The sequence below is a fragment of the Electrona antarctica genome (assembly GCF_951216825.1).
Source record: "Electrona antarctica genome assembly, chromosome: 18".
NCBI lineage: Eukaryota > Metazoa > Chordata > Actinopteri > Myctophiformes > Myctophidae > Electrona > Electrona antarctica.
The window spans coordinates 21252328-21265543 of record NC_136799.1 but is presented as its reverse complement, the minus strand read 5'-3'; the positions used below and the strand labels follow the sequence as shown (position 1 = coordinate 21265543).

At 41.2% G+C, this 13216-nt stretch overlaps 2 protein-coding genes across 4 annotated transcripts; one reads left to right on the top strand and one right to left on the bottom strand.

Moving 5' to 3' along the window:
• Positions 1 to 555: 555 nt before the first annotated feature.
• Positions 556 to 5028, bottom strand: LOC306942541 (putative deoxyribonuclease TATDN3). Of its 3 annotated transcripts, XM_079528514.1 has the most exons (11): positions 4978 to 5028; positions 4873 to 4932; positions 4750 to 4782; positions 4547 to 4620; positions 4190 to 4274; positions 3986 to 4048; positions 3742 to 3851; positions 3231 to 3286; positions 2137 to 2249; positions 1566 to 1646; positions 556 to 989 (listed from the first exon to the last, which is right to left on the bottom strand). In XM_079528514.1, exons 2-11 carry the CDS (start codon positions 4924 to 4926, stop codon positions 846 to 848), a joined length of 813 nt encoding a protein of 270 aa, XP_079384640.1. In that variant the 5' UTR covers positions 4927 to 4932; positions 4978 to 5028; the 3' UTR covers positions 556 to 845. The 3 variants fall into 3 exon arrangements, with proteins under 3 accessions (XP_079384640.1, XP_079384642.1, XP_079384641.1); XM_079528516.1 differs by having other exon boundaries at positions 1566 to 1640; positions 4873 to 5009; XM_079528515.1 differs by having other exon boundaries at positions 1566 to 1643; positions 4873 to 5005.
• A 132-nt stretch (positions 5029 to 5160) lies between these two features.
• Positions 5161 to 11395, top strand: fuca2 (alpha-L-fucosidase 2). Its single transcript, XM_079528513.1, has 7 exons — positions 5161 to 5648; positions 6130 to 6317; positions 6462 to 6801; positions 6937 to 7147; positions 8790 to 8980; positions 9226 to 9334; positions 10157 to 11395. The coding sequence occupies exons 1-7, from the start codon at positions 5464 to 5466 to the stop codon at positions 10292 to 10294; spliced, it is 1362 nt and encodes a 453-aa protein (XP_079384639.1). The 5' UTR covers positions 5161 to 5463; the 3' UTR covers positions 10295 to 11395.
• The last annotated feature ends 1821 nt before the right edge of the window (positions 11396 to 13216 follow it).

Sequence of the window (13216 nt, the reverse complement as noted above, 5' to 3'; positions counted from 1 at the left end):
CAGCACTCATACACACAAATTATACTTACAGGCAGGGGCGGCCTTAAGAATCTGGAGGCCCGTTTCAAGACCAAATATGAGGCCCCCATAAATACCTATGACAAAATTATTTTGTTGATACAGCCGTATTGATACAAATAGTTTGAATGTTCAATATCACACGCAGCCATTACTCTCGACAATTAGCAACAACACCTCTCTTCATCCTGTCATTTTACCCAGGTTATTTACATAAAATAGTTGTAACTTAACATTGTGGAAGAGAGCAAGGCAGTGAGTGAGCGAGATAGAGAGGGCCAAGAGTGGCGGGGGTTGACTGACGCCTGACGTTCAGTTGGAGCTTGGAGGCCCCCCTGAGGGTGGAGGCCTGTTTCAATTGAAACTGGTGAAACATAGCTAAGGCCTCCTATGCTTACAGGCTACATGCATGATAAAATTCCACCTCTGTTTACACACAATGCAATTTTAGTTACAGTAAGCAGTGAGCACAGTGATAGCACAGATGAAATCTGACACGTTTTGGTTATGGCAAAGGAAAACAATCAATTACTGTAGTAGAGTTTAAATATTTTTAACAAAAGTTTTACAAGGAAACACATCTTACAATTTGGTCAGTACTTTAATATTTATTCATTTAATAAAAATAGTTTTATAATAATAGGCCAGTTGGATTTTACAATCCAAATCTCAGAATACATATTCTACCATGTTTCTACACAGTCCCATTCAGTTAATGTGGAGAAAATCTGATACATGGACCATGGTTACAGAAAGTTTTGGATGCATAATCTCAGAGACACTTTTCTGAGATTAATGATGAGATGATCTTCCAAGGCTTGGGTGGGTCAAGGTCTGATGGCTGATTTAAGCTTTGGGAACAGTCGGAGGGCATTCTGTGTTGTCACCTCCACCACTTTCTCCAGGGGCACTCCTTTGATCTTACTGATGTACTCTGCACAAATGGAGATGTTCCTTGGCTCATTTCTCACCTGTTTTAGGATTAAAACAAGGAATGAGTTTGCAAATAATGATTATACAAATATTTGTTGAAGTTACAAGATCCTAATTGTTAATTTATTCATTTGAACAAACAGTAACAGTACTGAAATGATCAAAACATACACAAAGAAGTAAAAACATCTTGCCTAAAAATAAATTACAAAGGCAGAATTAATAATAATAGCCCATTATGATAGCAATGCAATACTGCACCCTTCACTAGCAATTACAATTACTTAACTACTTAATCAATTAATACCTCAATTAATTGCATAATTGTAATAAATGGTAAATGGTGCATTTATATAGCGCCTTTATCCAAGGCGCTTTACATAGATTGTGCATCAATTCACCCATTCACACACACATTCATACACCGATGGCGGCAGAAACCATGCAAGGCACTAGCCAGCACATCGGGAGCAATTTGGGGTTCAGTGTCTTGCTCAAGGACACTTCGACACCAACTCTGGGGGAGCCCGGGTTCGAACAGGCAACCTTGCGGTTACCATCCAGCCACTCTACCCCTGAGCCACAATAACAACAACAATATTGTGATATTTTACCTGCTTTTCTGGCCCCAGGGCTGGTGAATCCGTTTCTAAACAGATACTCTCTAAGGGTAGCTGTTTCACAAGCTTCTGCTTCTTGGTCGGAGAAGAGAATCATTAATCATTAACATTTAATGGGAAATAAGTCAATACAATAAAAGTTAACATGTTAGTGCTTCCTAAACAGACCGTGGTGGTTTTATTTATGTAACAAGTGCTTGTACTGTATACAAACACAGGGGAATGTTTAGTATTGAATGTATGACATATACACAGGGTCAGACGGTCTGGGTGTGATTTGGTACAACTATACCTAAATAAACAGGTGTTTCTCAACCAAGTGTGTCGTGATCCATCATGATATATGCAGACAGAGTCACCGATTAACAACACCATGAAGAGACTAATATTGTGTTAGTTAACTATTAGGTCCTGAATCCATAGTCAAATGAAACTTCATTATGTTGGTGTGAAACCAGTTGAGAAAGAAAGGTAATGTGGATCATGCTCCAAAACTTAAAAAGGTGTATGTTCCTTTACAGTGAAACTGGTGGTGTGTGTACAGTAAATAAGTAATTTGTCATACCTGTTCACTCCTTATTATAGATGGTGGAATAGAGAAGAAGTAGCCTGCTTTCACTCCTTCCATGGCAACTGAGGGTTTCCCATCGAATGCATGGAGTAGGACTTTTTCGACACCTGGTGAAATGCAATGCTGCATAGTTTACATACGGTATACACATCTTACACATCTCTCTTTTTTTGTTTACTATAGAGGGTATGCGCGTGACATCATCATCAAATCCGGAAGTTATGCAGGAATGCCTACTGATTGGCAAAAAACTACTTTCTGGCCTTGACAGCCCATGCAGCCAAACAGAAAAGTCCAATCTGATTGCATTAAACAACGTTAAACAATGTTAAGCTCACTTTGCCTGTTGCTTTGCCACTCGATGTTCCATTCACTTTAAGCATGCGCATACCCTCTGCCTCTATTGTTGTTGTTTTTCGCAGAGGACAGTCAAATGCTATTCTTCTCAGTTCCACACCTCACTGAACAGGCACCCTGACCAAACACAGTGTTCAGTGGCAGTGATGTAAATAGGTTTTCAATGTAATGGGTCCCAGGACCCAGGGGTGGTCTTTTAGATGGGTCCCAGGGACATTTTATTATAGGATGCAGGGTGCAGGCTATTTGCATCACTGCAGTGGGGTGTGCAGCGTCAGAGATTGCTCTTGTCATGCAGGATGCACTGTGGAGGATTCAAACCCCTATTCTCTGCAGTGTTTGGCAGGAACTTATATGCCAATCAATGCATACATTTTAAATAAATGAAAGACTTCTGTACAGCTGCTCTTGTGATCAAACTTGTATGCCTAATTTATAGTTCATCAAGCAGTGCAACATTTTCCGATCTGTGAAAATATTGTCAGGCATATCAAGAATAAAAAAGTCTGCACACCAATTTCTGCTCCCAGACATATTTTTTACTTCAATGTGGTAACGTTTCGGGCCGAAGGGTCCTCAGACCATTTTATTCTTGATATATGTGACTTTGTTTGATCCGGCACCCAGCCTATTAAGGTACATAGATGTGCGTGTCTTTTGGCTGTTTTTCAGCCTCGTCTGCAAAAATATTGCCGAGCAACATGTGTAACAAAGTATAAATTAGCACTTACCTTGTTCCTTTAAGAGGTTGATGGTAGGTCTTCCTGCTGACCTTGAATGAACATTTCTAATATATAAAGACACAAGACAATAACTATGTTTAAAGTAGGCTAGCACTAAAGACTTTGTGACAAAAAACTCTAGTGAGCTGAGTTTCATTTGATCATTTCTACACCATATTATTAGATAACTTTCTTGTGACCACCACGCTCTGACTTATGGTGCATTACCAGCTTAAATCACTATTGTAGAATAGCTGAAGAGGTCACACACACGAAGAATATACTTTCAAAAGCTTTATTCTCTGAAATACATCACAGGACAAACGTTTCGGCTATTCAGCCTTCATCAGTGTCACTGCGACCTCTTCACCTATTCTACACCATATTATTATGCGTCAATACAAGAAACAACAAACACAATGAATTATAGAACAAATTTTACAGCAGCAACAATACTAATAACCAGTTAGTCCAGTGTTTTTCTATTCCATTTACAGTATATCAGTACGGTAGAACTCACAGAGGCAGGTCCAGTGTTTTGGCTATCTCTGCTTGACGTATGAGCACCTGCCTCTGGTTATCTTTATCAGTGTCATTACTGACAAATCTTGGGGTGAAATCCAAGCCCACCTGTTAAAAGAGAGTAAAGAGTAAAGCACAAATGTTACTGATGTACGTGGGTTATTTATGAACAAAAGAGAAATTACACTGCCTGCCATTAAATGAAGTGATATCAGGAAGACTTGTTGAATACAGTACATTACCTCCCCAATAGCCACAAGGTGGTCTTTGTATTTCTCTATGATGGGTAAAGCAGCATCTAGATCCTGTATTAAACAAAGCAAAGGCTTAAAAAAAATCCCTACTCTGTAAACCAACTTTTAGATTAGATTTCACTATTGCAGAAACCCATACACGAATCCAAAGATTTGGATTGTCCTCACCTAGCCATAGTAATCCATATTTACCTGGAGATTGGCTCCCCTCTGTTGCCCAGAGGGTGATCCTTGAACAGGATGGACTCCTAAACAAGGGAATATAAAACCTGAAAATCTGCAAAAAGAAAAACAAAATGCATTATTAATCATTCACTGACAGATTCCTCACAAATTAAGCTAATAGGTCTGTACTCTGTATATGATTACAAGGACCTCACCATAGACAGAGCTAGCCCTAGGTCTAAGACAGAGCATACTGCTCCCAAGGGAAATTCAGTTGTCATTACAGCACCACCGGGTTGAAATGTGTTATCTACTGTATTGTAGTTTAACTTATAGCAATATAAAATACAGGATTATAAAGACTTTATACTGCCACCATGTTACCTCTCTGATAACTGGATGATCTTGTCAAATTCTCCAGCATGCTCTGCCACTGCTAAAATTGCCAACAGTCCAGCCTGTGTAAGTGTAACATAGAATGTAGTGTACATTACTTAAATACTTGATCAATTTTTACGAACAACACCCATGCAGTGTACAACTGTACAGTGTGTAGTGTACTTCGGCTAATAAGACTGACTGCATACCTGTCTTGAATTCTTTATTACTTCTTCTATATCCTGACAGAAAGGAGAAACGTTAACATCAATCAAAGGAGTTCAAATACATTTATCCGCATATATTACTGTCACTCCTCTGACATACTGTACCTTGTCAAAATCCCCTGCAGAGATATGACAATGGCAGTCAATTGATCCATACATGTGTACTGTGGAAAGCCTGGTGAGGCGAGGTTACATGTGTACAGCTGACTGAGCTGAGCACGGTAACGTCCAAAACAATGTACACTGCGCATGTCTGCAAATTGGTACTATTAGTTCAATGTTACAGAGCAGCCCGGGCGAGCGGGGGTTTCTTCCATATACATAGGTTTCTTAACTTTCTTCCCTTGATGATCAGAGCCATAAGCCATTGCCTTGGCAATCAAACATCCCAAACCCTGAACGAATCAATGGCCTTGACCAGAGTGACGACACCAAGGAAGCTTGGACGACGGACGACACCCGGAAGTTCAAGTTATGCAGATTCTATGCAGACAGCAGGAACAGTTGCAGAAGAATATACCGCTTCTCGTGCACTATCATCATCACGTAAAATCAGAGTGTATTATCACATCTGAATCAAATTAACAAAACTGGAACTTGTAACGATCAAGCACCTTGAGAATTCATGATATCCTGCACTATCTAAGGTCGTGTTCTGTGTCATTTGTTTGTTTCATTGTTTTGACTTCAGTGAAAATGTCAATCGTTGCTTCACTTGCTGTAGTGTTGATGATGGCCAGTACCTGCAGAAGTAAATATGAGCCTAACTGGGAATCTATAGACTCTCGACCACTACCGGAGTGGTACGATCAAGCCAAGTTTGGCATCTTCATACACTGGGGAGTGTTCTCTGTTCCAAGCTTTGGCAGCGAATGGTTTTGGTAAGTTTGTTTCTTTTCAACACATGATTACAGACAACAGTGCCCCTTTCGGGACCCTGATAGTACTGTACTACATATTTTGTATTTGGGGTCTCAAATAAAAAAAGGCATTATGATTCAGGGTTCCGAAAGGGGGCTAATCCAGGTGAGAAAGATAAAGAAATGTTTATTTCTGTGTGCAAGCTCCCATGATCTCAGTAAGAGTTCATAATAATGGGAAGTGAGAATGGAGAAGAAGGAACTCCGAACAAATCACACAATAACAGTTAAATCAAGTATACTGTGCAAGTCCAATAATTCCAAAATTAGCAATAGGTAGATGGCTCTACAGTAGGCAGAAATTATTATTTTGCAATTGGAAAACATATCCAGCTTATCAAAATAGCAGTACGAGGTGTAAAGAATGTATCTGGTAACAGTTAAAGTGACATCATGGTTAAGAAATTGAAATAATATGAATGAGATATTTAACTTCTTCCAGGTGGTATTGGCAGAAGCAGAAAATGCAACCTTATGTTGAATTTATGCACAAAAACTACCCACCGAAGTTTAAGTATCAAGATTTTGCAGAGCAGTTCACTGCTGAGTTCTTTGATGCCAAGGAATGGACTGATATCTTTGTCTCATCAGGAGCAAAGTATATTGTACTAACAACAAAACACCATGAAGGTACAGTATTCAGATTCACTTAAGTATGTTTCTTGATTTATTTGCTGCTTTTGGAGCTCGGTAGCTGTGACTAAAGGAAGGGCATGTCTATTGTCATTGACCTACAAAAGATATTTTAATAGAAATGTATTTTCTATTTCCTAGGTTTCACACTATGGGGATCAAAGAACTCCTGGAACTGGAATGCAGTGGATGTTGGGCCTAAGAGAGACTTGGTTGGGGAAATTGCAAATGCTCTTCGTGCTAACAGCGACCTGCATCTAGGGCTCTACCACTCTCTCTTTGAGTGGTTTAACCCGCTCTATGAACAAGATGCAGCCAATGTCTTTACTACCAACTACTTTCCTACTACTAAAACCTTGCCTGAGCTGTATGAAATTGTCACCAAGTATAAACCAGACATTCTGTGGTCTGATGGGGATGGTGATGCTCCTGATAAGTACTGGAACAGCACTGGCTTCCTGGCTTGGCTTTACAATGACAGGTAAAGAGAAAAGAAAAATCGAACTGTTTAATAATGTATAGATTCAACCTGACTGTCACGAGTTTCATTTTCATTCCACCTACTATAAACCCTGTTGATTAAAACCTGTGAATAACAAGCATGTGTCATCTGCAGTCCTGTGCGAGACACAGTGGTGACAAATGATCGATGGGGTTATGGCTCCATCTGTACCCACGGCGGTTATTACACTTGCGCTGATCGCTACCAGCCTGGACACCTGCTGAAACATAAATGGGAAAACTGCATGACCATTGACACCAAGTCCTGGGGTTACAGACGTAATGCACAGCTGAAAGATTACCTCACCATTGAGCAGCTTTTGACTGTGAGTAACCATCCTTCCAGTTTTATCTCCATCTCACAAGGATATGAACTTTATAATGCCTGGAACAGAAGTACTGGTGTCTAACCAGAAGTACAGGGCTACATATTGTTCAACCTACCAGAACGTCTTGTAGCCCATTACTTCCTCATTACTGTACTTCCGGTTACACTACTAGTAGTTATTGTCCAGCCTAGGTGGTGAGAATGGAGACTTTATTTCATTCATCTGCTTTCATGCACCTGTCACAGTTGGCACATCACACAGTTGTATGATTAAGGCCTCTTTCAGACGGGGACGGTCTCCAGATAAAACGGCAAAGTCTGTTGAGTTCTCTTTTTTTTTTTGACCCTTACACGAGAATGCACACTTTATGAAAACGCTATAATGTCGCTAGGTGGCGGTAACGGGCTGCCAGATAGACCAGTCACCCACGTACAAGAAGAACCAGGTAGCTCCTTCACGCAAGTTGACGCAACCCGTCCGCTGGCAGAGACAGGCCACAACTCCGTTGTGATCTGGAAGTGTCATTAAAAGGGTTTTTACTTTTGAATGATGCTTCCAGATCACAAGTCTGCCTGCTTTTAGTCTTAACACATTGAGTAACACACAGGCTCACAGGCAGCCCAGAGGCATGCAGGCAGTGCGCCCCATGGGATGGTTATATTTTATTTATACATGTATACATTAGGCTACATAAACGCTGCTGCCACCTATCACACCATGGTTTTACATTCACCATCGCTGATGAGCGGCGCTTTGAAGGCGAGGAGGGAGGCTTGCTCATTGTAGGAACTCATATTATATCATATGGCTCTGCATCAATGTAACATATGTGTTGTGAGCCGACCTGAGCCATGATGTCACAAGTTTTGCGGATTCACCGTTTTTCCTGTTGACACAGCGTTCTCAAAGATTGCCACTCTGGAAGCTGTTTTCACTTTGTTGTGTTTTCACCTCCTGAAACGCTGTTCTCGTCTAAAGAGACACCAGCAAACGATACTTTATTTTGCCGTTTTCTATGAACACCGTTCTCGTGTAAAGGGGGTGTAAGTATAAATCAGGCTGAAGACTCAAGGGTAAGGGTTGGGGTCAGCGCAGGCACACCTGAACTTCCATGCAGCTGCCGGCATCTCTTCCTGGTTTTTAGCAAGGACTGTCTAAAGAGGACGAGACGCGAAGACCGTACGGGCGACGCCATGTTGCTCCATGGTGCTCCATGGAAGGAAAGAAACATGCGCAATGGGCTATATGCAGCCAACACTTCCGCGTTCAGCTTCCTTGGTCTCAACTGCGCATGTTTCTTTCCTTCCTTGGAGCACCGTGGAGCAACATGGCGTCGCCCGTACGGTCTTCGCGTCTCGTCCTCTTTAGACAGTCCTTGGTTTTTAGACAGCTGGTGGATGGAAATGAAGCTCCACCCACGCCACAGGGGCAAGCTTTTCCGGGAATCTGGCCGAGGTCGTGGTTGGAGCTTCATTTCCATCCAACAGCTGTCTAAAAACCTGGTAGAGACGCCGGCAGACAGCTGCTTTTGTCTGCGCATGGAATCCTAGGTGTGCTTACACCCTCTGTCTGTGTCTCTCCCTTTTTACCCTTCTCTGGTAATTATTTTCTTAATTTCTGACCTTCCTCTGTGCCTCAGTCCTTGGTAGAGACTGTATCCTGTGGTGGAAACCTGCTTATGAACATTGGACCCACACATGATGGGAGGATTGCCCCCATCTTTGAGGAGCGCCTTGGACAGATGGGGAAGTGGCTTGGGGTCAACGGGGAGGCCATCTACAACACGACTGCATGGAGGGCTCAGAACGACAGTGTCACCCCCAAAATCTGGTCTCACACACACGCACGCACAGTCGCGCACGCACACAATAAAATCCGGAGTGATAAATTAGCTGTTAATAAATGCATAGATGTTTACTATAATTGTATCGTTTCTGTAATATGAATAAAAACAATTGATAACAACAATCGATAACATGCGGACAAATACATGACAACTACAGTATTGCACACATTGTATCACTTTATTTCCACTTCCAGCAGCCAACTTTGCATGTGTGACTGTTTTCCTGCAGGTATATTTACAAGACAGAGGAAAAGGCCATCTATTCCATTCTTCTTGAGTGGCCAAATGATGGAACTGTTATTCTGCATGAACCTTTGGTTACTGAAGGAAAGACTCAGGTATGGTACTTATCTACCAGTAGACTAAATTTATACTGTACTACATGCCCATTGCTCACCAAACAAATATAGCAAATCTACAAGCTCACAATGCAAGGCTATGTGAAACTTAACCTTGTAGAATGGCTATTTTTGGTGTGTCACCAACGTACAAATCTGGCATACCAATTCAGTTCATGTCTTCCTATCCCACCGCAAGTATCCTGTATGATTTCTACTTTATTTCATTACTAGATGTTATAGATTCTTGAAGTGTGCCAATATTAACTAGGCAAATTGAATTTGCCTACAGTAAACTCTATGGTAAATTGACTGCCTACCATTTAAAGCACTCCTCAATGTTACTTCACATTCACCCATTCATAACATACAATAGCACAGACAATAGCACAGTTACACATTTAATACAGTACACACACTGACTGCTGAGATAACCATGCAAGGCGCCAACCTGCTCATCGGGATCAGTTAGGGGTTCAAATTACACTTTGACACACTGCAATATCATCTTATAGCTGAAGATTTTGATTAACAACAAATGTCACAGTATGAGAACAATGTCTACATGCATGCGTTTGCCATAGTTATTAGGAATTACATTTTTGTATAATTCCTAAACTTTTCATGACCTGAAAATGTTTAATTTTCAAGCCATGCTTCTGAGATATGCATAGGAACTCAAAAATAGCAGAGCTTGCTACAAGCTTGCATCATGATGCAACACATTGAGATCTTGTAGACTCAGACTGGCTATTTTTATATATAAAAAAAGATGAACGATGCAAACTCAATTTCCACTTTATTTTTTTCATTCCAAATAAGGTGGTGCTTCTCGGTCATGGGTCTCTGATATGGGAGCCTGTAAACCCAATTGGATTGAGGGTTCTCCTTCCCCAGCTGTCTTTCAGTCAGATGCCATGCCAGTGGGCCTGGACCCTGAAGCTGACAGGTGCCACTTAAAGGGAAGCCATATCATTGGTGAGGGAATTGGATAAGCTACAGGCTGTCAGGATGGATGGCTGGCTGGATGGATACTGTTGGTCATTGTACTGAACAAGTACGCACTAAGTTTCTCAAATTGTTTTTGAATGGTGCCTCGTCACTGTCACTTGCTTCTGAGGAAATGGTTGTTGAATTTGAATGTAAAAACTATGTAAATGTAACAAATATACAACCTTAACAACATACAGGGAAAATCTCTGATGAATATATGTTTAATAATTTTGATTTGTTTGATTATACTGCATATAAAGGCCTCCTAGACCAAAGGGAGGCATGAAGTTCAGCATTTACAAAAGTCATGAATAATTTACACTTGTTTACAAGAGGGTCCACCTTGTTCTGATGTAGATTGTACCTTACTTGATAGCCTATTAGGTCTACCTTCCGATTCATTCAATAAAGTATGTTTAAAAAGAAAGAAAAGTAAAGCATTTGCCGGAAGTGTACTGATTAGACTTCCAGCTCATTTACGTGCCGTGGGCGCAACGAAACTCGTCATCACCACATTGTGAATGTGTCATGTTTAAATTTGTACCAATGTACCCATGTTCCACTCTTGAATGCAACACGTTGACCTTTAGCACCCTCTACTGCCCACAACGTGAGCAACACGACAGGCACCAAGCCAGGCCATTTTATTAAAGCACACCCAGGAATCGACCCTACAGCCTACACGGCTGACAGCGACGCGGCGGCTGAGGTGAGGACCACAAGGAAGCGATGTCGGATGTCCCTTCCTAGATAGTGAAGCTGAAAATGTAGGTTAACTGGAGTCTTGGAGAGGCATCTTTTAATGTTATGCAATACCATGTTTGTAAACCTCGCTGGTGTGTGTCACGTCATTTTGCGCGAACAGGGAATGACCTTCCAAGCCTATTTTGCCGTGGCCACTACTATTGGGTAGTACGAAGTCTAATTTGTCACCTGAGATGGTGTGTCCACTAGAGCGGGGGCAGCGCTCCGCTCAGTGTTGTGTCTGCTGCTGCACGAGCTGAAAGGTGGGAGGCACTCGAACAGTGCCACCGACATTGGTGGCTGTCGAATTATATGACCATAGAGGTCGCTGTTGTTCATGTGGACTCTTGTGGAGTGAAAATGGAAACTCCTAAAAAGGAAGGATGATTTATTGGCACTTATGTGAAGCATTAATCGAATAAAGACCACAGAATAAATTATAAAAAGATGCGATTGGTTTATTACGATGATGGTGAGATCCAGGACCATAGATATGTTTATGGTGAGATCTGGGATCCTAGAAAATTGCCAAATTGCGACCTCTGGAGTGACATCATTTGAATTGGTAACCAATGTAGGTGTAACACCGCAAATGTTCCATGACGTGAAAATAGGGGGTTCGCAAGGGGTTGTCAAATTCATGCATTTTCACGACGTGGGTTACCATGTATTATGTGGGCTATCCCCAGCCCAGGGACCTGCTTGTAAAAACTGCCCTCAACAAAAAGGCACATAGTCTTCGCCAAATAATGCTACAATGCACGCCGGGCAAAGCATGTTATTTTCTTCAACATTTTAGTCACTTGATAGGCTTTAGCTATGCACTACTTGTCACTGTTGGAAATAATTGTACTGTAATACACGGTTCACCTGTGTTATGTCATGATCACATAAGTGAGTTATTGATAAACATGAATTATTTTTTATTTATTTCCACAATTTTGCTATGACATAATGTAGCTGCCGTAATCTGTGTGTATTTTTAAATAGACTAGCTACTAGAATACAGAATCCATTACGGATATTGAATTGTTGCTATGGAAACACATAATCATGTCACATTTTCCAAGCAATGCAGTGAGAGTGGGATAGGCCTGTGGATATGCAACAGACAAAAGAATGAATGAGTGACACCTCAAGTGGTGAGTAGAGAGGGCTTATACAGTTACAGGTTGTTGTCAGGGTTCACGATTATTCAAATTATGATTTGTCGGGTCAATATTCCTAGTCATTGATAGTATTATAGACAGCTAGACTACACAGCCACCAGGGAGTAAAACTTGAATTCCTTTAATTCATAAACATCCCTCTCCCCCAACTAAATTAAATACTAATTATATCATTAGGGGCTCTCTTTAGCATGAGAGTGCATATGTGGCATTCAATCACATGCAAATTTGTGGCGGATTTGAGCCGGTCAGCAGAGCTGTGTGCCTCAGATAGTGGAAATGCCAAGCAGTGTGTGGAACATCCTAGGGGACAGACCATTATATTTATAGAGATGAAGCTGACTTGACCTTCACTGCACATTGAGTATCAGCCATTTTAGCACTGCTCCTACAAGATAGTGAATACAGCATAATAGACCTCAGCTGCAGTGCAGTTAGTTAGCTTCAACTTCATCTGTGAGGCTCTGATACAGGCTATAGCTAATAATAGCCTTTCTGCAATTCCATACTGTAAGGGGCGCAACGAGACACAGTGCCGGCCTGCATTCACTCCTTTTCAGCCCTTTCCCCCCAGCACTTCAAAGTAAATGTACTACTGAAATTATAGTTTTGATTAACAGGAGCTTAAGACTTGCAGATCTTGAAAGGTAGGGTTTTCAACACGTCCAATAAGATGTTCTGTTGGACTCTATACAGACTTGTTACATAAGTTGAGCAAGTAGTCCTTTATTATTATGTTCTGCGGTGGCCTTATGTTACAAATAAACCTGTCTTAAATATCCTCTACCTATAGTGGTGAGCATAGCTGGTGCAAACCCCTCATTCAAGGACTCCTATTCATAGATGTTTCCAGCCAGTTGTTCTCACCTAATAGCACACACGGAAACTGAAGAGGCTGATCAAAGCAGGTCAAATATTTATAGTTGTGCAAATTGTATTGTGTTAAAAGGCCAAAGTTTCACACAAATGACAGTGG

What these genes read in the sequence shown, in the direction of transcription:
- fuca2 (XM_079528513.1), top strand. Translation starts at nt 5,464, where the DNA reads ATGTCAATCGTTGCTTCACTTGCTGTAGTGTTGATGATGGCCAGTACC. An exon ending in GCTTGGCTTTACAATGACAG is followed by an intron (nt 6,802 to 6,936) that starts GTAAAGAGAAAA and finishes TGTCATCTGCAG; the next exon opens with TCCTGTGCGAGACACAGTGG. An exon ending in CCATTGAGCAGCTTTTGACT is followed by an intron (nt 7,148 to 8,789) that starts GTGAGTAACCAT and finishes TCTGTGCCTCAG; the next exon opens with TCCTTGGTAGAGACTGTATC.
- LOC306942541 (XM_079528514.1), bottom strand. Translation starts at nt 4,926, where the DNA reads ATGTATGGATCAATTGACTGCCATTGTCATATCTCTGCAGGGGATTTT. An exon ending in AAAACACTGGACCTGCCTCT is followed by an intron (nt 3,287 to 3,741) that starts GTGAGTTCTACC and finishes TTTATATATTAG; the next exon opens with AAATGTTCATTCAAGGTCAG. An exon ending in CTATAATAAGGAGTGAACAG is followed by an intron (nt 1,647 to 2,136) that starts GTATGACAAATT and finishes TCTCCGACCAAG; the next exon opens with AAGCAGAAGCTTGTGAAACA.